Genomic DNA, 24,900 nt, shown 5'->3' on the forward strand with positions numbered 1-24,900 from the left:
TATGATATGTTACCAATAAGAATAATTTTTAAGCTTATGAAAGTTTTAATTTCCTTGCAAAAGCTATTGATGTTAAAAAATATTTAATCTATAAATTTAATTCAAATTTCTTTAAAATCTTATTTTAACTCAAAAACTGCATTATTTTTTTTCTTAAAAAAATGTATTTTATTTTAAAACTAAATAAAAACTTAATCTTAATAGAGTTGAAAAGCACACTTTTTTGTAATTATAATGTTATTGATTTTCAATAAATGTTCAAAAAGCAATTTTCGAAACTATTTTTTTAAGCTGTCTTGATTTTTTTTTTCTATATTCAGAAGTAAATTCATTTTTTTAGTAATTATAAGGGATGTTAACTTTCATATTGGTCTAGGACGAACTTTCTAATAATTTATAAATTCTGAGCTGAGTGACTATTTATTGGTCTTCCAATACATTTGCTGTTGATTTTTTTTTGTCATACTTTAGTGCTTCAACCTGCTATTTTGATTGTGGTTTCTGGAAGTTAATTGGATCTAGTTGGCACTTGGACTAAAGGCAATAAATTCCTTGTACTTTTCAAAACGGAGGAATAACAAATTTTATTAGATTTAACATAAGGCTTTGCAGAACTTAAATAATCTAAAATAAAAATAATTAATTTAATTTGCCTATAAGATGACTAACAGGTATCAAATTTGTTTACTTTCGTAATATTATATTAACCATGATAATATTATGTGAAATTTAATATGACATTATTTGAATGTTGACAGAATTACTTTGAAAACTAATACAAATAGGTTATTTTATTTTTGTCATTAAAATGACTACTGCATTTTTGAGATTAGTAAATTAACTTAGTTCCAGTAATTTTAAATTTGGATTACATTCATAAGTAAAAATTTATTAAAATTAAGGAGGAGCTAACATAATTAATTATAATGTGAGCTTTGACTTCGATTTCATATAATGTATACAATTAAAAAGTGAGTTTATATTATTTTTTTTTAGTGGGAGGGGGTTAGTCTCTCTCTAAATTTTTCATCCATGGTTACGTTAAAACAATATTACTCAATACTGCACATATAGTTCTGTAAAAAAACCATTAAATATTTTTTGATGCCAACCAAAAAGAAGTTTTAAGAATATTTTTATTTATATTTTCTAACTTTCAGAATGTATATAAAAAAATAGAAAGCCATGGTGGGGATTTAACCATAAATCGCATAAACCGTATTTGCATTTTGTTTTTTTTTTTTGTTTCGAAAAATAAACGATAACACGGCATTCTGGGTAGCCTTTTTCTACGCAGTCATTGTTTTCTGTTACATTATAAAAACATTTTCATAAATGGTACTGCGGCGCTCTCAGTATAATATTATTTAGGTTTTAGAACGCACTTATCAATATTAGGTAGTTATTTTGTATTTCAAATAAAACTGCAAAAAATAACAAATTATAATAATTAAACAAACCGCAAAAAAAAATATTTATTTGTTAGATTGAGCTTCGCATAACAACAAAAAAAAGTCTTAAACTAAAAATAATAATAATAATAAGAGGGGATATTTAACTATCGAGGCACAATATAGAACTGAATTATTTTTAAACTCAAAACAGTCGAAAGTGTCAAATTAGAATAAATTTGTACACATTCCTATTTTAATGTTCTGGTATAATATCATGATTTTGTTTTATTAACAATTTCGCGACTCAAACGGGTTTACAGATAGTGATGGGAGGGGGTGGGATGTACGAGTTACGAACTCGACGTATTTGGTTAGTTTTGTAACACTATTTAACGAAAAAAAAAAAACACACACACACTAATATTCGAAAAAAAAAATGCAATAATAAAAATACAATACAACACGCGACGACGAACATAATATATTATTATTTTCATATCATATACCTACGAGAAGAAAAACAAAATATACTGTAAGTATAATTATAATAAATATTCAAAATGTTTAACGCTTTCGGTCTCTTAGCTGACACAAATATATTATACACATTACAAGAGGGTAAGAGTACTGTTTGCAGCTATATAAAATATTAATAATAAGACTACGAAATACAATAATAATATATTGTTATGCACATCACGTAAAACTATGTACAGCTTTTATATTATTGGTATACAAAACTAAATAGGCTGAACACATGCGTTTTTTCAAACGAAAAGGGGGAAGAAAAAACCTATTTTTTAAAACGAAAAAAAAAACATAATAATATTCAATAATACATAATAGGTTTATATATTATATATAATATATTTTATATGAATATTATGATGTTATATAACGATAAAACGAACAAAAACGATTCAATATGAATCACACACACACACGCACATGTCACAATATACATTATATATTGGTATTTTGCGTGCACGTGGAGGTAATTATAATTTTATATTACAATAATCATCATCATTACTGTATCAATCTTAAAACATAACGTAACAATAACTAAAATAATAATTAATACGCAGTGTAGATCGCGCACGGGATGCATGCCGGGCGACGACTTCCGGCGGATGACCGAGTGTCGTTTTACCGCCGTTCGAACATTTTCTTCCGGTCGGCCACCACGCCGCACATGGCCGGCGTCCTCAGCAAGATGCTGTTAACCCTGGACAGTTTCTTCGGAGACCTCTTCGGCTCTGCGAACGCGATACAAACATGGATAAGTGCAACGTGTTTATTTATTAAACCAGCAAAATTAAATTATGACCAACACCTGTGCAGCGCTGCAGCAGGAAAATATTAAACCGGATTATTCAGATTTCACCTATCGGAAAAGTCACACTGGACAGATTTTATTTTAAATTCTTAAAATACCTATGACGGTAGCTAGATTACTTTGGAACGAACAGATAATTAATATTTATTTAATTAAACAAAACTTTTAAATGCTTAGTTTTAAGAAAATAACAATATGAAATTTATACATTATACAATTTCAGAAACGGATGATATAATATTTCTAAACAATCAAAGTTTAGTCGTTCAGACGCATAATAAAATCAGAGTTAGTAAGTATTTTATATTATTTTGTACAAAAATAGGGAAAAACACATGTAAATGCTTATAAAATTACCTGCTGAAGGGTTTAGAGCCGAGGGTTCCGCGTGACGAGGAGTCACGTCACACGTTTCTGGTGTAACGAGTGACCCGTCGACAATGGGCTCTATAAAATCAAAACAAAAAACTGATTCAATACAACTTTCAGATAATATAATACATTTTTACACTAACAAGACCGTATTCTGCTTCAATAAATTTAGTATTAGTCTATAGAGTCCGGACTTTTATGTCCTTTTAAAAAGCTTCAAACATGCAATCTATGGTAAGTATATAGGTACATACATACATGTTACAACAAACAGTAAGTACCAAGTATATTTTCAGAGCATGATCGTAGATTATTTTTTCCAAAAAGTTGTCTTCTCTAAGATAAAATATTTTTTTTCAAATAAAAGGACAGTAGGAAAGTATATATTATATTGTTCAATCTTTGTGTTATTTTGTACGTTGAAAAAATAATAAAAAATAATTGTTAATAGATAAAGCAGTAGAAATGGATATGTACATCTGGCACAACGCACAAAAGTATTTGTTATTAGGCGCAGAATGCATAAAACGGAAACAAAAATAAAAAGTACTCAGAAGTCAGATAGTAGGTAAAATAAAAAATAAAACTGTATGATCTTAATACATGATATTAGCCTAAACTTTAAACGATTATATTTACGTGTCTATTTTAAAACAAAAAAATCCAGACTCTAATATATTAATAATTAAGAACATTAAAAAAAATATTTAATGTGTGGATATTGACCGACTTCGTTCCAGTCGGGCGGACGGGCGTGCTGGATCGATTCCGAAATCTGTCATATTTTATTAGTTGTAAGTATATGTTTACCACACACATCAATAGTATTATTAATGTGTTTAGTTTAAAATATAATGTACCAGGTAGCTACACCGATTAATAGATAAACGTCTTCGAATTGTGATGCACCTACTTAAAATGTTATATGTATAGGTAAATACATAGCGCGTAGATCAGAAACCGTTGCAGACCGGAACCAGGGAAATCTGTGGGATTTTAGTTTTCTAACCGCCAAAAGAACCGGAATCGGACCAAAACCAACAATACGATAACCAGAGATCTACAAGAAAACAATACACCAAAACCAGAGCAGAGAGTGTTGAAAACGGTCCCGGTTCTATTACATATATATATTATATACCAAGTAGCAGCTGTCTCAGCTTTCAGGCTACAACCAAAGGAACGTACACCGGAAACCCGTCCACCCCTCCCCTCCCCCCCAAAACAGCCGCCCGTCGCCCGAGTACGCGTCCTCGGTTACTTTGGTATACTTTGGTTGCGCGTGTGCTGTATAGTGTATACCTCGAGTACGGCTCCTGCAGGCCGCGACGGTCCTCAACTTATTTACCAGCGCCACTACGACAGGCCGGTCGACCCGCGTCACCGTCGCGTCGTACTGTTCAAAACTGTTCAAAATGCTGTCAAGCGATTCGCCATGCTGTTGTGTGCGGTCAAGCAATAAAAGGTATATATAAAAAAAAATATTGATTATACAAACAGGGATTATATTAATAGGTATGTGTACAATATACAATTATTGTTAACTACAAGTGAAATAAATATAAATATTTAGGTAAAAGATGCGTAGTAGGTGTAGCATTATTACAAATATTACCTATACACAATAATACGCAGACTACGATTTGGAATATATATACAGAGTGATTTTTTTATCATGAACCACTCATTATTTCAAAAAGTATATATGTTTTTGAAAATATTTTTTTACAAAGTTTCATGTTGTTAAAAACAACGTTTTTATTAAAAAATGTGTGTTTTTTAATATTTTTTATCCTTATAATTTTTTTACTTTTTACTTGTTTGCATGACAACCTAGAGTTTTAATTTCATATTCCAAAGCTGAATATTTTTCTAAGTATTTTGATACGTAAAAATCGAAATTTGGACGAGTAGTTTATAAGTTATAAGTATTTAAAGTTTAGATTGGCAGAGTGAAGTGGTACGGGGTTACCCCGCAAAATGTTTGTCCACTACTCCACTTCACAAAACTTTAAATACTTATAACTCATAAAGTACTCGTCCAAAATTCGATTTTTATGAATCAAAATACTAAGAGAAATATTCTGCTTTGGAATATGAAATTAAAAATCTATGTTGTCATTCAAAAAAATAAAAAACTTAAAAAAATGTTAAGGATAAACAATATTTAAAAATATAATTTTTTAATAAAAACGTTGTTTTTTTAACAACATGAAACTTTGTAGAAAAATATTTTCAAAAAAATTGATACTTTTTGTAATAATGAGTGGATCATGATAAAAGAATCACCTGTATGATTATTATACGGTGTTATGATAAGACCGTTGTACAATTAGTTTTGAAATGCTTTAAAAATTTCGTAATTTCGAAATGCTACATAAGGATAATAAACGAATCGACGACAGGGTGTCCACGTACATAACAGTATTACTTATAACTGCTGTAATTTATTATGTTAAGGAAGTCCGAACTTTTATGTTCTTGAAATGGTTTTGATATGACGCGATAATACTTGGAAACTAATATTGAAATATTTAATTAAATTTTTTATTTAAATATGTCAAAAAAATATTGCATGTAGATTGTAGGTACTTGCAACGAATTATAAATTTTAATACGTGTATTGCAAGCGGTTTGCATTCAATTTTTAGCATTCCGTTCGTTTCGACAAGTATGAAAAAATGTTTAAATGTCACCTTTATTATACAACTCCAACTACCATTACCTTACTATATTACTACTACAACTACTATTATACAAGAACTTTGTCTACGGTGTAAAATCAGCGAATAACAGGTGTCATGCAATAGCGCACTACTATAATATTATAAACAATGTGATCATGCTTGATTCCCACTTACCAGTATGTCTTGCTTCAATCGGCCTAGTTCGGCGTCTGTCGTGATTTCGAAGTCTGATGATATGTTATCGTTGGTCCCCTCGGATACTAAATGTGCTCGGAGTTGCTTGTTCCTAAATGACGAGCGTTCAACGAGAAAAATACGACGTTAGACTATATTATGGTATGTAATATTTTAAGATAAATTTGGGCAAGGAACTTATGGGAACGATTTGGTCGGTGCGAAAAGGCAAGGGAGGTATATACAATGTCTCAGAAAGATCCGAAAAAATATGCTAATTAAACGTATGATAAATTTTTTTAATATTATATGATAAGTAAATAATTTAAGAAATATACTCATATTAGCAAATTCTCAAAAATCATATTTTTAAAAAAGTTATTACTTTCCAAATTAATTTAACCAAAAAAATGTTGAATTTTAAAAAAATTCTAACAAATAAACTACTTGATAATTTTTTTACCATCAAATTTTTCTCATAATCATATTCACAAAATAGACTATTTTGAATTTATCACAAAAATTGTTTATCAAATTTTAAGTTTTTAATTTTTACTAATAAAAAATAAAAATTTAAGAAATTATACTAAAAATGTAGTACAAGAGGCAATGAATTAAAATAGAAAAAACAATTTTTAAATATTGAATATAATAAAAGTTATTCCATATGTCAGATCATTGTGAGACACCCTGTATATAAGTAATGATTAGTTTTCGAATAAAGTAAAACTTTGGCCGGAACGTTCTAAAGGATTTGACGAGAGGCACTTACCTGGAATCCAACTGTATGATCTGCTGCTGGGCTTGTGCCAGTTGCGAGTTGGCCGATTTTAGTTCTTCTTCCAGGTTCGCCGATTCGACGCACTTGATTGAGTATTTTTCGGATAACGAGAGAATTTCTTTTTTTATTTCTTCCATTTCGGCTCTGAAATTCAAAAAGCCCAGTCATTAGTACCACAATTTTTCCCTCAGCCAGTGTTTGTGTTCTCCGACGACGCACTCATGTTCTTTATGCAGAGCACCGATGTCGTGATTGGATTGGATCTTTTTCAAAAATTCAGTCTTGAACTTGGTCACTTCCTTTTGCACTTCAGCTTCGTGGGCTTTTCTCATCGCATCCAACGCTACAATTAAATAATAACATTGCAATATTATAATAGTTTTACTAATAACCACTGTGGTTGCCCATTGCATAAATGCATAATAAACGCTACTCACCGGCTAGAGTCGCGTGTGTTTCCTCAGCAAGCGCTTGTTCCTTTTCCAGTTTTAACGATTCGGTCTCCTGGCGGTGTTTTTCCTCCAATTCAACGATAATACGTCTATGTGAATTCTCCATTGCTAACAAACCTTTTTCGCATAATGCCTAAGACACAGTTATGAGTGATTTAAAATAAATTAATAAAATTTAACGATTTTAATTTACAATTTAAAATTATGCGTGTCGTAAATAAATACGGATATTTAATTTTCTAAGTTTTTTTGTTGTTATTTTTTTCTTACCCTTAAATGTTCAATTTCCGTTTGATACCTCAGCTTGGTTGATTCTTCTGTCATAATGCTGTTGGATGAATCATTTGAAGCCAAAGAAATTTGATAGGATAATCTTAAATTGTCCATTTGTTGGCTGTATTCAGAGTCTAGTGCGCTCAGGCGTTTTTCTAATTTTCTTATTCGGTCTTTGAGTAAATTTTGTTCTTGGTCGTTTACGGCAGATAATTTTTGTTTTTCCTCCTCCAAGCGATTCTTTAACTCAGCTACATCCATTTGGTGTTGCTTATTAACGGCCTCCAGTTCGACATCGCGTTCCTGTTCGTATCCCTTGATTTTTTCTTGTAGATAAACACATCTCTGGCATTCCTGGCACTGCGCTAGATACATTTGTAATGAGGCTATTTGCATGCGCAAGTCGTGACATTTGTTACACACATCTTCTATCCAAGAAGTGGTCTTGTTTTCATTGCGTAATGGTTGTGGGTCAGACACAGGTCCATTCAACTGCCGCTTATCGATTATCTCTTCCATACATGACCGTAAAGCCATCACTTCGGTTTCAACTTCTCCCAGACTGTCGTGCAACATTCGCTTATCGTCTACTGGAGGTAAACATTGGCACATTTTGGCCGCTAGATATTGGCATTCAGACAGAGCTTCGTCTTCATCCATGTCTGTCTTACATTTTGGAGTTTTCTCCACTAGGTTTAGACCAGACTCTAACATACAATGAAGCACTGCCACTTCGAAATACTCTTCCAAGCAATTTTTTTCCTCTGAACGTCTTGCCTTGGTCGGTAAATTCTGTAAAACTTCGTCAATTTTTATTTCGACCGAATTTCGAACCTCATTCAACCACGTTTCTAATTTCCCTCTATTCATTACACATTGGATGAGCATGACGCTACCCTTATCAGATAGATCTTGAGTTTTAAAATAGTAGTCTAATGCCATGTGCATCTCGGTGTCCGTAACAATGTTCTCTAAACAGTCATACGCGATGGTTTTTACTTCATCAACATCCCATTTGTATTTTTGTATTACACTCATTCGATTGTCCAAAAATTCTTTTACTCTTTTTTCGGTGTTATTTTTTATCCCAATTATTTTATCAACCTCCGCGAATAGTTCAATATTAGAGTCGAGTCGGTTTTTAATTCGGTTTGTTGTCTCTACTGCTATGTCATTTTTAATCAATTGTTTTAATTTATTTAAAAAAACCGATTCGGTCGCAACTTTTTCAGCTAATAATGTTGTTTTTGCTTCATCGTCCAAACGTCCTTCGTTTAGAAGTTTTCTTCTTTTGGACGCGATCTCGCTCATTTTCGCACGCCAAGCGCTTTCGATCTTACAGATTTCTACTTCTTTGGTATCGATACCATCTTCTACTATAATATTCATGGTATCTGGATTAGCCTTTTGCATTTCGGCGACTCTATTTTCTAAAGAAGTCATTCTAATAAGCACTTTCATAGGTTCACTACTCGTTGCGCTATCTAATGATTTTCGACGCAGTCTAGACGCAACTGTGCTGGCTCGACATCCCGTATCCTTGGAATCAGATTTTTCTATTGCATTACCATTAGTTACGTCGAGTTTACTGATTTTCTTTTCCAAATCCACTAGTTTCTCTTCTAACTCTTTGCATATAGTAAACGATTCACGTCCTTTGAGCGACAAAGAACGACGTTTCTCTCGCCCCTCCGACTTTGTAAGTTTTTGTTTTAACAAACGAATCTGTAAAATCAAGACAGGAATAGTTTTAATTCATCGCATATTATTAATTAATAGTTTTTATTTTACTTGTTTATCAGCTGCAGTAAGTTTTGTAGTTAGATCTTGAATCCTAGCTGCCATCATAGACGATTGAGCCTCGTACGTTTGCTGCCTAATCTGTAAATCTTGTCTGGCATTAATCAACTCCAACTCTAAACAATCAGTTTGAATGTTTGATTCTCTAAGTTCCCGTTTCATTGCTCTTATTTCTTGAACAGCTTTTTCAAATCTACAGCGTAGATCTTCATATTCTTCAATAATCCTAATAAAAAAAATACATAGTTCTCCATATAATTAGAGAAAAAGATATTATTTATTTAAAAAAAAAAAATATTAACCTTTCTTTATCCATGTTTTCAGTATCCAAGTCTAAATCAATATTAGTCAAATCACTTAGTGAATCTAAGCTCCTAGCTCGGCTATCCCGAATAGATGCATTTATTGGCACTGACCGACCTTCTAGTTCACGAACCCTCCTGTAAAGAGATTCGTTTTCTTCGATGCCTCTGGCTAATCGATCGGATACATCAGCTAGAGTGCCTCTTAGTCTAGAAACTTGTTCTCTAGTTCTTTCCAATTCGTCGAGGTGTTTTTCCGACTCATTTTGTACTGAACATAAAGTCGTTTCCCAGTTTTTCTTTTCATCCCTGTAACTATTAATATACAATAATATTAGTATTATAAAGTTTTCAAAATATTGCATATATTTCAAAATTGAAGATTTACCTTTTTTTCATTGAATCGAATTCCAACAATTGGTCAGATTTTTGTTTTATCATCTCCTCGGCCATTTTCAAAGACGTCCCCATAGTTTCTATTTGCTTTTGTAACGCTAATACATCATGTTTGCGTTGTCGCAGTCTTATCAACTCTTGCTCAGCATTACTCAACTGACACAATACACTAGTTAGTTGTTTTTTCACATCTATTAGGTCATCTGTTTGTTTTCCTACTCGCCCCACTAACGAACTTCGATCACTCTAAAAATTTGAACAAAAGTAGTTATTAAAAATACAGCGTGTTAAATTATTTTTAATCAATTCCGATTTACCTTAGTATCATCAGATTCTGCACACGATGATAACAACAATTCTTCGGACTTTGAACTTTCAGATATACTTCTTGGGGACACGGGAGGAGAAGATTTTGAACGTTTAGCTGCTAAAGATCCCCCGGTAAATATTCTACTCCTAGGTCCACCTCTCGCTCGTTCTTTAACTTTAGATATTGGTGTTCGGTTCAGAGGAGGTGATGGCGGTAAAGTATCACCCCAATCACTACTTTCGCGTCTTCCACATTCAGAAGCTGTTCTATACTCGTCATCCGAAGAAAAAACAATCGACCTCGAAGAAGACAATGTACCATCCAAACTAAAAACAAAAACATGATATAACTTAATATAGTACAAAACAGATGAAAAATAAAATATATTTACGAAGGTTTGGTCATATTTTCTTCGGTAAGCCCAGCGGATCTCCTTATGGCCGATACCCAATTAGTTCGTATTCCAGACGTTATTGCTGATAGTATAACTTTTTTATCATCCCAAGACTGCAAACAGAGTGTCACTTAGCAACTTAAAATTTATAAGTGATTAATAAGATTACTTACGATTGTTTGAAACCCGTAATTCCTGTTTACTTGTACTTCACTAACAGTAGTAACGCAACTTAAATCGACTACACCGTCTAAGATGCCTTGATCTTCAGCCGTCGGGTCGCGGTAAAATAATAACGCAGAACCCCTTAGTACAAACCAATGCTTATTCCATTCCTAGGTACATATTATATTTTAATTATTGCCTATTCAAATTGGGTTTTTTCCCTTAAAAATTAATATTTACAACTTACATCTGATGTGCTTCCTTGTTTCATAAGCCAGCCTTTCTTTATATTCATTAAATCTTCGGTCGGTAAATCAACTCTAAGTTCTGAACTAGGCGAGTACCGTAAAGACAAATCCAGCCCACACCCGTCCGGATCTCCACGTACCTATAAACAACATTTGATTTTTTCATATTTCGATACTTATATTATTTCATTATAAAAGTTTAAAATATGATCGAATAGATGGATTACAAAATATACCTGTTTTTGATTGGTAACGTCTGAATCCCTCGTAGGCTCCACATTTCTAGGTTTAGATAATATCCCATTACTTATATTGCGAGGATGTAACCGAGTGATAGAATCAGCGATTTCTTTTAACTTACATTCACTTTCGTATTCTTCGATCAGCAATCTTCTGGTAACGCAATCTGAAATTACGATCAAATTAAAAATACTTTTTCAATTTTAATAACCCAATTTTCGATTTCACTTGCCTGTTGAATCGGTCTGATCCCACCCGGAAGAAGATGTCTGAGACAAACTGGAATTCGACCGATGTTGTTCAGTGGATCTAAGTCGTACATTATCATCCGTCCGAACTTTTTCCCGAGTAGGTGGTGAATTCGAATAAACTGTAAACAACAATGTAGTATTAGTATGATATATAATATAATATTATAATTCTGCAAGAGTTAATCAAAAATTATTTTTACTTTTTCGATCTGTTTTGTTTGTAGGGACTGTGGCCACGATAACGGGAGCTGTTGATGAACGCGATCTTTGGTCTCGATCGGGTACACTTGGTGCCAAAGTCGTCCATCCCGTCGTTTGTTGCTGATGACTAGTCAAATTTGTACTCGTCGAATTGGTAGTGGCTAATAAAAAATAAGAAAAATCAGTATATTGTTCATGAAAGAATATAAGGTAGGTACCTAATAATATAACGGCTTCGCGAAAGGAATATGAATTATAGATCAATGACCGATTTTTTAAACAACATTTAACATTTAACATTATATTATATTATTATAATCGAACATGGCACTTAGACATAAATATTATAGTATACTGACACTATATAGCTGTTTGCCTGTTTACGTTGGTAAATTTCTAAATGCATTTTATTTTATTATTACCACTACCGTGATAACAGGATTGCATACATAATATTATCGCGTGTATGTGTAATAATTTTTATCTCTAAGGTAAAACATACGAACGTTTAACGGATCGACCTGCAGTTTATTAATTCGTTTTATACTTTTATGTACGCCGTTATTGAAGACCGTTCCTTTTTTCTTTACATTAACTTTTAAGTAATCGACAATAATTGTTGACTAATACAATCGAAGGCAGAATATAATAACGCGTGTACGCATTATATAGGAACCACCTATACCTATATAATAATATAATGCGTATTAAAAATTACCATATTATAATAATACGCATCGAAGCTGGTCCGAACGCTATTTGTATGCTAAGAATTGTGTATACAGAGCAACCGCCGGACCGTCTGTTATGAATAAATTCGTATTCATATTTAAATATATTATAGTGCCTACCTATATTATAATTATACATATACACACAGCATCGACAGTATGCTTGTATATTTATACATAATTTAATGCCTGTGCGAGTTTTCTGGTATATATATATATACCTATAGACACATAACATATTATATTATGACCTAAAGGTTCATAACACATAACACCACCTTTACAATATTTTAATCTACACACGCACACACTCATGCGCGCACTTACGATAAGAATTCGGTACACCTATTGCGTTTTTGAAAATGGGTAACACCGCACAGCCGTATCGGACGCTTAACGATTTGGTACGCGTGCACCTAAGGCGAAAAGTTTTTACACACAACGCACAATTGCTGCGCGTGCCGAGCATTATTATATGGGTAGGTGTACATATTATATGCACGTTGTGAAACGGTTTTTACGACAAACGACGATGTTCCGAAATAAAACCATATGTGATAATAGTGAACATGGACGAGAAAAACTGGTTTCAAGACACAATGGAAAGTTTGACAATAAACCACGCGCCGGGGAACACACGGCAACAACAATTATCCTAGGGTAATAAAAATAAAAAACCAACCGTCTCGGACCTAAGCGAGCACGATTTACTTGCCCTGGTAGATATTATTATAATATTATAATTTTAAGACCGTCCACGGAATAACAGTCGCGAAACAATAATATTATTGTTATTATTATTAAGACGAGGCGAGGCGGTGTTTTTGGAGCTCGTGCGGACATTTCGTCGTGTATAGGTACGATATAATGGAAGAACATGATGTTCTGCATTATGTGCTTATTGAATTGCTAGGATCATATTATTGAGCTTTGAGATCGAGCGCGTAAATAATATTATAATAATTGATTTCGGACGTTCTGCAGTGCGCGTGCGAATTCACGGGACTTTAATTTTATATTAAATTCTTCGATGTCCTCCGTTAACTTTCTATGCGTACCTGTCGTGATTTATTGTCACGCCTATAAGTGCGCGCAAGACGATTTTAATATTATTATTTATTACTTTAACCGCTACAAATATTATAAACATACGGTGAACATTTTTATCTATATTACGCGGGAGTTATTGCGACGGGATGATTATTATTCGTTTAAATCATAGACATATATAAACAACATTGTTTAAATATGTCTATGGTTTAAATATGGACATCCGATCGATATTGTTGCTATCGTTATTATAATATTATATTATCGTAACGCGATATCGTGTACCTATACACATACATAATAATAATATTTTATACGATGATAAATATTAATTTTATGATCGTGTCGTGCGCAATACGAAACTTTGACTACTGCAACAGCGTGGAGGTCTGCTGCAGTAATGCACCTCCCCGCGAGAGCGGACCACCGTAACTTATCGAATCCTTGACAGTGGCGCCGACCCCCCCCCCCCCCACAAGTGTTGTTAAAACAATAGCTTAAATGATGGGGTGGCCGGTGGGTGGTCCTAGGAGCTTAGCCCCTATAATAATGGTCGTAGGACCTTAAGACTATAACGTAGATAGTATCATATAAAGTAATATAATAGCTATAGTGTAATAATAACCTTGGTTTGAATATTTTTAGTGGGTGGTACCTTTAGAAAATAAATTTGACAATAATACTTTTTTAGAGCTTGGCGCGCCACTAATCTCTAACTTCGAATTACAATTATGTTTTATGTTGGGACCGCACGAAAGCTCATAAAATGTCACAGAATATGGTACGTTGATAAAAAAATTAAATATATCGAAACAGCATTATACAGAAACAACTTAAAACATAACATTTTTACAGTTTTACCTATATAATATAGAAGACCAGGATTTCCTAATCCGAGGTCCTCGAGTATTGTGCCTTGTATTGGCCCTCATCGTGTCTTGTTTGGTGCGTATTTAACAATTTTTTTTTTATTAGCTTTTAGTATATAAACTGCTATGATAGCTAGTCTTACAATTATTTAAGAATATAAGATTTAACAATATTTTATCCAATGTTTAAGATTTAAATAATTTTCATAAAGCTGCAGTGTTGATTTAGTTACGATTGTAAAACTATTTACACATTTCCCTATATACCTATATGTGCTTTTATAATGTTTTTAATTTTTTGACTATATGGAGGTCACCCGCAATGATTAATTTATACCTTATTATCGAAATTTCGGTACAGGAAAAGTTTTGGAAACGCTTTCATGCACAGAATATAATGATGTATTTTATTAGCGATATTAATTGCGACTCGGAAAATCAGGTAAGACATCGGGTCTGTGCCGTTATATACATATGAAAACACATACCGACCGTATAGTAATACAATTCTCATTATCTGATAGTCCAATCTGAGAAGAGAATACAACATACATAAAGAAACTATGTACATGCGTACACAATGTGCAACGACCTGTAATAAAAGACAAATAGAGCTGCCTCCGGCCTCGGGCCATGCTATTCTTTATCAGCGATATTATGTGATTTTTTCGTAATTTTTATTTTTATTTTTATACATACTTAACGCGTGCACGGTTTATTACAGGACACGAAAATAATAATAATAAACCGTTGGTTTTCATCTTTCGTAATCACACTCGTCGTTGTCGTCGTCGTCTTATAATATTATAGTCGGCGGTTTGGAGTAGCCAACTGGGCGAAACGTGTTTTTTTCTTACCTACTTTTTTATACGTAATTTTTGTTTTATTTTTATAATTCAGATCGCATTCCGATTTTCCGTTTGGCAATCGCGTCGTACGTGTATAATACTATGGGTGTATAATATTATGTATATATAAGTACGAGCTAGGACTCGAGGCGACCGCCGCGGTCATCCAGCAGCAGCAGAGACGGCGCGTGCGGGCGAAGAGCGTTTTTCTCTCTCACTCTGTATATAATAATACATAAACAGATTTGTATTTCGCGAACGGGGGCTCCGTATACGTGCTTATATATATATATATTATATGTGCACACGCGGTAGTCCGTTAATTTATTTCACGTTAAATGTACCGTATTACGCACGTCGAATAAAATATTGTTCGTTCCCGCTGTCATGTGTCCAAAAATATATATTATATTTTACGACCGAACGGACCTAGCTATTTTTTAGGCGATCATAGAAGTGATTATACGCATTGCGCGCATATTGATAACTGTGTCGACCACAGGAAATGCCATTGACCATTACAATCATCGATAGAAATAAAAAAACCAAATCGAATAATAATAATATACATGTTGTATTAATGCACAATAATAATCATTAATACATATCATCGAAATCTTCGATTGACACAATATCGTGTAGAATATATTATCAGCATAACATATATTAGGTACAATATGGAGGATCAATTGCATCAATTGGTGGTTTACAAACATGCTGTTTCATCGGATAAAAATCTGAAGACGAAAACGATATAGGCGCGCACCGTATACCAATATCGGATTTCAAGGCGACACATATATAATGATCAACACGGCGGACTGCGACGACCGTTTCCAGTCTTAAAATATAATATAGCTGATATGGCGATGATATTATGCCTATTATATATTTATATTATGATTGTAACCAGTCGTCACGCGTATCGATATCCACAAAACATATATATATATATATATATATATATATATATATATATATAGGTGCGTGTAACGTCGGAATAATATTTTTAAGATTTTCCCGGACACCCATCGTATCTATATACCCTACGCATATACACTAAAGTCTAAAATATTATTAAGTAGGTTTACATTCAGTCATCCCGACATAATACTATATACATTAGTTTTTGTTTTCTGCTCTGCTGCAAGATCACAAATACCTCAATTTATTATACTCCTATTATCGTACCTTCCCGTCGTGTGGAGTCTGGATCGAACGTAGAGCGCGCTTACCACATCTATTATATATATGTAGCATAATAATAATGGGACGCGCCTAATTGTTGTTTTCAAGCAACGTTTCAAAATTATGACAAAATACATTTTTACGACTGCTATAGAGTACCTTCACGTTATAAGCAGCTGCTGTACCTTAACGAGACATTCATAATATAATAATATAATATAAGTAGTAGTCTTTCATAAGACCTGTGGCCCGAGTATTTTAACAAACGAGAAAAACTAAACTGTTAATAATCCTTCAACCGTGTCTGTACATACGCACTACCAAATACGCGGCACATGATACGTGTGCGTATATTTGTGGACGTGTGAACACTATAAACAGTATAATAATATATTTTATATATTATATAGAAACCGGACGACGTTTCCGATAACAATACATCGTAGTGACGAACAGTATAATTATAGTGAACGTGTGCAGTATATGATATTGTATTATTGTCAAAAGAGACTTAAACGCTTGCCGCGCATAATATCTCCGAGCCACAATAATAATAATACGACGATGACGGTCCGCCAGCGCATATTTCACGGTATACTCGTCGTGTTTCTCGTGCCAACAAAAATCTCGACAGCTGTATAATATGATTCTATGTACCTATATCTATCTATCTATGTATTATAATATATAAATATCAAACCGGAATTGAGTTTCCTCAAATAATAAATACACGTAAGTCATGATAGCCGATGATAACGATATAATAAAAAAAAATCATTACGGGAAACGATACGACGCTAAATATGTACAATATATATATATATGTATTGTGTATTGAACGCGACGGCGACTGATCGTTTGGATTTTACCGTTAACATAACCTATACGCGATACAATAGTCCGCCGCCCAGTTGCGATTAGAAGCTCATCGTCGTATATATGTGAGCGCGCGAGTAAAATATAATACATATATTGGCATATATACTTATAGCAAAAAGCGTGTGTGTGCTTGTGTTTACAAATATTATTCACTTTCTCTGGCGTGCAACCATGCCGCGCGTCCAACTATTGGGCTGTTGCGGCAGGAAGAAGAACGGAGAAGACGACGGCGAACGGAAGGGGATATTATTATATATATAGTGGCAGCGGAACATGAGAAAACAATATTTGTAAAACAACTTTCTAAGCACATGTATATATAATGATAATAATAATATACGGGCGATATATGGCTATAGGTACCCGTGGCCTATAATATATACACACGCATGCATGTGTGCGGATATACTCTGCAGACAGCGGATATAAGCGCACCGCCGACGAAGTCTATACGAAGTGGCGGGCCCGTAAATCTATAATACGCGATATAGAAGTATTATCATCGCGAGTGTGTGTGTGTGTGTGTGTGTGTGTGTGTGTCAACGGGTCAGAGACTGCATCAGTGGTCCTTATCTCCATCGGGTTATGTCTATAGGCGTGTGCTGTATAGATGTATATAGGTACATATATATATATAACCTATACTTTCTCTCTCGCACGGTCCCATTTTGGTCGATAGCGTGTGCCAGCGAAAACGAATAAGCGACGATCGCGGGAAAAACGCACCCCGCGGACTATTATACACATGTCTAGCCGAGTAGATATAAGTACAAACGCTCATGCCATTAAATAGCGGATACGATATATTATAATATTCACAGCCTATATATTATATACGAGTATAAATAATAGATATGATATATTACGCATCACAGTGATTTTCGATAAGTCTACCATCAGATTTTCACCGCATTTTCCATCGATTCATTAGGTTTCTTCACGTTTTTCTAATAACTATATATGTAGACTCGATCTATCCGGACGTCCGGTCAACACTAAACTATACTGTAGGACTTCATCATTATTAACTCAGGTATACGGCGGAATTTCTCATCAGGAAATCAATCGAATTCGGATAATTGTATGATCACATAAAAAATGCAAATAATTGTATTTACACGAATTTGCAGAGAAAATTACAGTATATACTATATATATATATATATATATATACAGTATATACTATATATATATAATATATATATATAGTGATTACGATCTGTAATACAAAGACTACAAGTTCACTCGCCTGTTTTTCCGCGACAGGAATAATACACATCATAACGAGTAAAAACTGGAAGATAAAACACTACGGTAGCCCAACTTGTACGCAAAATAATTTACAATATTTACACGTGTGACTATTGCAGGCAAGATTGCAACAATTTCTTGTTTGGAGATGCATATTAGGTATGTTTAACTATTATGTATACACTGCAGCTTTAGTGTTTGAGTTAATTTTCCATCAGCGGTCCGAGTTGAGACGGTGAAAGGGCTCTGAAACTGCGGCGATTGACGGACGGATTTAGAACGTTTATCGAATTATAGTTCGTGTGAGAAATTTTTCCGTAAAATAAAAACGCAGACGATGACCACCATACGTCGCATAGCAGCTGTTATATTGGTATGAGCAAAAACATGTTCAAACGGAGATTACAAGTCTTTCAAATGATGCTCTGCAGGAGTAGCAGTTTTTTTTATTTTGTTGCAATATCATACATAGGTACATAATATTATGTTACACCAAAGTATTTAGCTTTTTCGACGACCAAACCTATACGTTTTCAAGTGTTATAATATGCGAACGATCTATTATTATTATTCTGTTATTATTTTCTATACATGTATAGGTACAATAAAATATTATAGTAGGTATATGGTATATAGGTAGATGAAAAATTAACGTAGGTACCTACTGAGTAAACACGTCGATAATATATAGTATTACACTATTATGTAGCTATATATACATAAATAAGATTAAAAATGTCCAGCGTGTAATTATTGTTGTGAACATAATAAAGTGATTTCAAAACAACGACGATATATATTTAAAGCCGAATCGAATGAGAATAATTATGTCCGTTACTCAATGCATATAATGATAGGTATAAAAAATGAAGCACTTAACGTGTCTTTTCAATTATTATTTGTCTAGTAATTATTTTTGTATTATCGTTAAAATACAAGTTTCGACAAAACATGGAAAGCGCACCACCATTACCCGCTGCAACGACTTCTATGTTGTACCTACCCATACCTTTATTGTGTCGTAAAAAAATATCGTCATGACGCCCGCGAATAAATCTAGATTGCAGTGGTTAGTGGTTATAATAATAAATATCGTTGTTTATGTAGAAGGTACCTGCGTAAGTATATATAATATGAGTTTGTATATTATTATATAATGTAAGAAATGAACTTGCGGGCAGCAGTAATGATAAGCGATGAAGTAACATACTTCCGGAAAACCGGAACTGACTCGTTCTTCGCGTTCAGCTTTTAATTTCGATTGAACGCATAATATATACGGCTTGGCTATAACATCGTAAATATGATCGATCGATATCACGCAGCCCGCAGCCCAAAACCGCCATCGTTATCATACATAATACGTTACATATATGTATTTTTACCGTGTCGGCGAACGAGATCGACGATGCCGTTTATATTCGGTTTCCATACGGTTGATGGATGAGAAGGCACTTCTCGCGATTTCATTTTTTCACCTGCTTGAGTCAACATCATCGCGTATTACAATGATACATATATGCTGCTGCTGCTTCTGTTCGCCTGTCGAGTGTGTGTGTTCCACGGGCAGTCATTTCCTCGGCCACTAATTCGACAATATCGCATACATAATATACATAATATATAAGGTAATGACAATTTTTTTCAAATTTTTTTCGGGTATATATATATATATATAGCCACTACTACTTAATATAATATTGTCGTACGTCTTGTTGAAGTCTTTCGATATACATATTTGTTTATATTATATTCATAAATACATAATAGCGTGCCGATCGCCGTCATTGAGCGGTGGGTGAAGATTTCCGAGTTATTAACATCGTTGCCGCGGCTGTCTGCAGCTCTGCAGAAATACGTAAAATGTAGAATCGTCGATCATATTATACTAAACAATAATATATAATGCGACGGGATTTATAACTACCTATATATCGTTTATAATAACATTATAAATATTATAATATACAGTTGTACGATTGTCGGATGTATGCCAACCGCGTTTAGCTGTTTCGTCGTGTTGAAGGGCGTTTCGCTCCGGTGCAGGTCATCATTCGCTAAATCTCTGTAGGACTCAATAAATCATATCATACACTGTCTGCTGCAGGAGAAAAAAACGCACAACAAAGTACGTAGAACAAATCGAAAAACCATCTTCGTCTGCCGCTCGCACTGCGTCACATGACATATGTATATCAACAATCAACACACACACACACACATGACTGGAAGAATCAGAAGGTAATATAATAATAAAAAATTAAAACATTCCCATTCTATGGCGTTTCCGGTCGCTTTTTGGATTAGGTAGCTACATAAACATAATATATAAATAGACAAACGCCATCGCAATACGCAAATCCATCATCATACAACTTATCAGTATATTATATTAGAATTTCGTTTAAAAGTTAATGTTTTTTTTTTTTCACGAAATGATAGCGACGGTGCGCGGGTGCCGAGTAGGTCATTAAATACAGTGGAATTGGACATATAATTATTGTGACGTATTGTACCTATATGGTGTCTGCGCAACCACCTGCAATAATTCTTTCACTGTGCATATAACTGTATTTCTGCACGTTATATTTTTATGCTTATATTAAGATTTACACAGTACATCGGTGGTGATAAACAATAAAATATAAAATTTACATATAATAACACGATATCAAGATTTGGGGTTATTATATGACTCGTAAATGACGATATACATCGGATAAAATTTGCAACGTAATATTATAACATGATAATAATATGTATTCTATGTAGAGCTAAAGGACAAGAGCTGCAGGACGGATATTTTGTTGCTCGCAATTCATACCTATCAAGTTATTATAATATGATGTTGGTGTGAATGTATAAGACCGGAATTAACTTAACTGAGTGGTATTACGAGGTATACATATAATACGAGTATATAAATCGAAGAAAATCGAAAAACTGTCTTCCGTCATCGTATATGTTTATTATATATATAATATTACGCATGCACTCGTATAATAATTATATACGCGTCTTCCTCGTCATCATTGGCTGCGCAGCAAACGAGCGATTATCGCGGTCGGCTGACGAATCGATCAAACAGAATGTGTGTATAATAACATGCCGCACCGAAATATTGAAATATATGATAATAATATTACGTAGATATAATATATAAGTGCATTGGCGAACCGGTAATTTTCGCTGTACAGTTACATGATGCGAGCGGCGATGATGATAGATTTTGCTGGCCGTGAAATGACAATGACGCCGCGGGACAGCATTTTTGGACGTCGGCCGTGTTGTCCAGAACTCTTCGCGCCTGCACGCGTGTAATTGGTAATAGAGGTATCTGTGATAACGTGGTAAACATCATATACCTGACATAATAATATCATGTCCTGGCTACCACGTCGAACCGTATAGGTATACTATACATGCGGTATTGTATAGTACACTCGTTGAATTACCAAAAGTATATGACCGACCGCGAAACACGCGTAACAGGCGTTTTTATTGGGTAAATGGACAAAAATAACCGACCGAGAAACGAGCAATACAATAGTACCTACAGATACTATTATTTAGTTAGTTACATACCTAAATAAAATATATATATATTATGTTGTAAATGTTTCTTTTGGAGAAATAAACCGAAATACGTCTATAGCACAAATCACCGTCATTAATTGGTGTAACGACACATCTGTAAGTATATACGCATGTACGTAGGTGATATTCGTATCTCGTATGAGTCGTATGACAACAATTGTATAAGTAGACGACCGATCGTCGTCAAAATCGGGCAAAATCAATTTTTACATCCCCTAAAATGAAAATAAAATACCGTTGCACCTATGTAATGGATAAAAGACAACGGCAATGACGATAATAGTTATAAGATATTTGATTTTTAACAGCGGTGATGTTAACAACTAATTTATTAATATAATAAATTCTCAAATAAACTACTGATACCTACGCAATACCAGCATAGGAAACATATTATTAAAAATATTCGATTATAATAAGATAAATCCGAAACAGTGAATACATATATAATAAATGGATACAATAATATTATTATACAGGTATATTGTGGTCGCAGAGGAATGCATGGGCGCCACCGATGAGCTGTATAAATAATATTAAATTAACGCTATAATTTAGTATAACTACATCATCATGCATTGAGCTTATATCGTACAGAAATGATAATTTAATGATATATTAGAGCATTATTGAATAATATATATACAGGGAGATTCTTTTAAGTGGGTACACTAATTATCTCGAAAAGTATTTACTTTTTTCAAAATATTTTTTTAACATGGCTACAAGTTGTTAAAAAACAACGTTTTTTTATCATTTTTATAACCTAACCGCCATGAGCTCTTGTATGAGATCTCACCAGTTTACTCCCTGCCGCCAAGGGGGTTTTACTTGGCAACAGTATTGACGATTTAAACAAATATTGATAAAAAAAAAACTAAAAATGATATCTGCAAGCTTGTTACACCATATGAAAGTAGCAACACTGTACTTTTCAAATCCGACAAAAAGTACCGAATATTGAGACTCCGTATGAGATCTCACCAAAAATCGATTTCGGTGAGATCTCATATGGAGTCTCATTATTCAGTACTAGTAATTGTTTTGAGATCTCAAATAAAATCTCATGGCGGTTATGAGTTACAAGACAAAAAAAACCGTGGCGGTCAACGAGTTAAAAAATTATATTTTTTATCCTTATAATTTTTTAAGTTTTTTACTTTTTCGAATGACAACAGAGTTTTAATTTCATATTCCAAAGCAGAATATTTTTCTAAGTATTTTAATACGTAAAAATCGAATTTTGGACGAGTAGTTTATGAGTTATAAGTATTTAAAGTTTAGATTGGCAGAGTGGAGTGGTAGGGGGTTACCCCGCAAAATGTTTGTCCACTACTCCACTTATCAAAACTTTAAATACTTATAACTCATAAACTACTCGTCCTAAATTCGATTTTTATGAATCAAAATACTTAGAAAAATATTCTGCTTTGGAATATGAAATTAAAACTCTATGTTGTCATTCAAAAAAATAAAAAACTTAAAAAATTATAAGGATAAAAAATATAATTTTTTAATAAAAACGTTGGTTTTTTAACAACTTGAAACCATGTAAAAAATATTTTGAAAAAAGTAAATACTTTTAGAGATAATTAGTGTACCCACTTAAAAGAATCACTCTGTATAGTTACTGCGATATGTCTACTCAATGTTATAAAATATAATAATATATTTTTCACCAGACTCTAGCATTGATACGAAGTCTAAGTACTTCCATATACGTCTTCGAAGGTAATATTAATCCACGTATTGGTAAATATAAAAAAAAAACACCCATTCGACGAATATTATTAATTATTTTATAAAATCAACCATATTGAATACTATTACATTGCAATACTTATTAGTATTATGTTTATTGCGGTTTTCCGGTCATCATTATTTGGCTCAAATCGTACATGCAAACAGAGCACCACAGACCGTGGAAAAAATTGAAGTGTGTGCGGCCGAATGTAAGGTGGCCTAAGAGGTTTTATTACCCTCATCGGTAGGAAAAAATACTGTCGTTTTGTGCATAGTAATCATTTTCAAAGTACGTTTCTCCTTTCATTGTCCGACGAGAGATAACGTTATTTCATTTTTTTTTTTATTATTACCAATCGTGCGAAATTTTTAGCACTGAACACAATTTTATATAATATCATAATATAGTCTCGAGCATGTCGTCGTGACCACACAATATCCAAATCACGTGTCGTCCCGACAAGACAAAATTTTGAATCGACACCGATCTCACGGTGCAAGTTACACCTCCGAATAATTATCGTTTCGTTTTTGATCGACACCGTTGCATAAAACAAAAATCGTTTTCGTCGAGAGAGGCGCAACAGGTTATATAAAAAGGCACAGAAAAATCTAGGCCAAACAATAATAATAATAAAAATGAAATAGATTCGTGCTTTTCAAAAGTTTCGTCTGGTCGAAATAAGAATAATAACGATTAATAATTTCAGATCGACGTGCAAAGACATATCGCAGCACTCCGATAACAAAGATCGGTTTATGATATAGATATCCAACGATAATATATAATACTTATTTTATAACCATTAACGTATAGTTGGTTCTTTCGATTTTTCCGGTTTAACGATTCAGAATATTACACCGTATAATATAAGACAAAAGGCCGTCAAATACATATATATTGTATTGGTATCATGATAATATAGTTCATTAATGTTCGCATCACGTGAGTATATGAATAGGTA

The 24,900-nt window shown here is 33.4% G+C and overlaps 1 protein-coding gene across 2 annotated transcripts in view; it reads right to left on the reverse strand.

Moving 5' to 3' along the window:
- Positions 1-1,450: 1,450 nt before the first annotated feature.
- Positions 1,451-24,900, reverse strand: part of LOC107161976 (protein outspread-like) — a 94,060-nt gene continuing 70,610 nt past the window's right edge. Inside the window, exons 6-23 of one of the 2 annotated variants that reach the window (XM_015508635.2) lie at positions 11,779-11,940; positions 11,560-11,697; positions 11,324-11,493; positions 11,087-11,227; positions 10,848-11,009; positions 10,672-10,787; positions 10,288-10,606; positions 9,963-10,216; positions 9,575-9,889; positions 9,264-9,498; positions 7,470-9,197; positions 7,185-7,332; positions 6,967-7,090; positions 6,739-6,891; positions 5,967-6,078; positions 4,408-4,543; positions 3,091-3,180; positions 1,451-2,653 (exon numbers count right to left, since the gene is read on the reverse strand). In XM_015508635.2, coding sequence (XP_015364121.2) covers positions 2,544-2,653; positions 3,091-3,180; positions 4,408-4,543; positions 5,967-6,078; positions 6,739-6,891; positions 6,967-7,090; positions 7,185-7,332; positions 7,470-9,197; positions 9,264-9,498; positions 9,575-9,889; positions 9,963-10,216; positions 10,288-10,606; positions 10,672-10,787; positions 10,848-11,009; positions 11,087-11,227; positions 11,324-11,493; positions 11,560-11,697; positions 11,779-11,940 — 4,613 coding nt within the window. In that variant the 3' untranslated portion in view covers positions 1,451-2,543. The remainder of the gene's footprint in view (positions 2,654-3,090; positions 3,181-4,407; positions 4,544-5,966; positions 6,079-6,738; positions 6,892-6,966; positions 7,091-7,184; positions 7,333-7,469; positions 9,198-9,263; positions 9,499-9,574; positions 9,890-9,962; positions 10,217-10,287; positions 10,607-10,671; positions 10,788-10,847; positions 11,010-11,086; positions 11,228-11,323; positions 11,494-11,559; positions 11,698-11,778; positions 11,941-24,900) is intronic. The other variant, XM_015508637.2, reaches the window with a different exon arrangement.

The sequence above is a fragment of the Diuraphis noxia genome, unplaced genomic scaffold, assembly GCF_037042655.1.
Source record: "Diuraphis noxia isolate RWA-SAM2 unplaced genomic scaffold, SU_Dnox_SAM2 contig0008, whole genome shotgun sequence".
Taxonomy (NCBI): Eukaryota; Metazoa; Arthropoda; class Insecta; order Hemiptera; family Aphididae; genus Diuraphis; species Diuraphis noxia.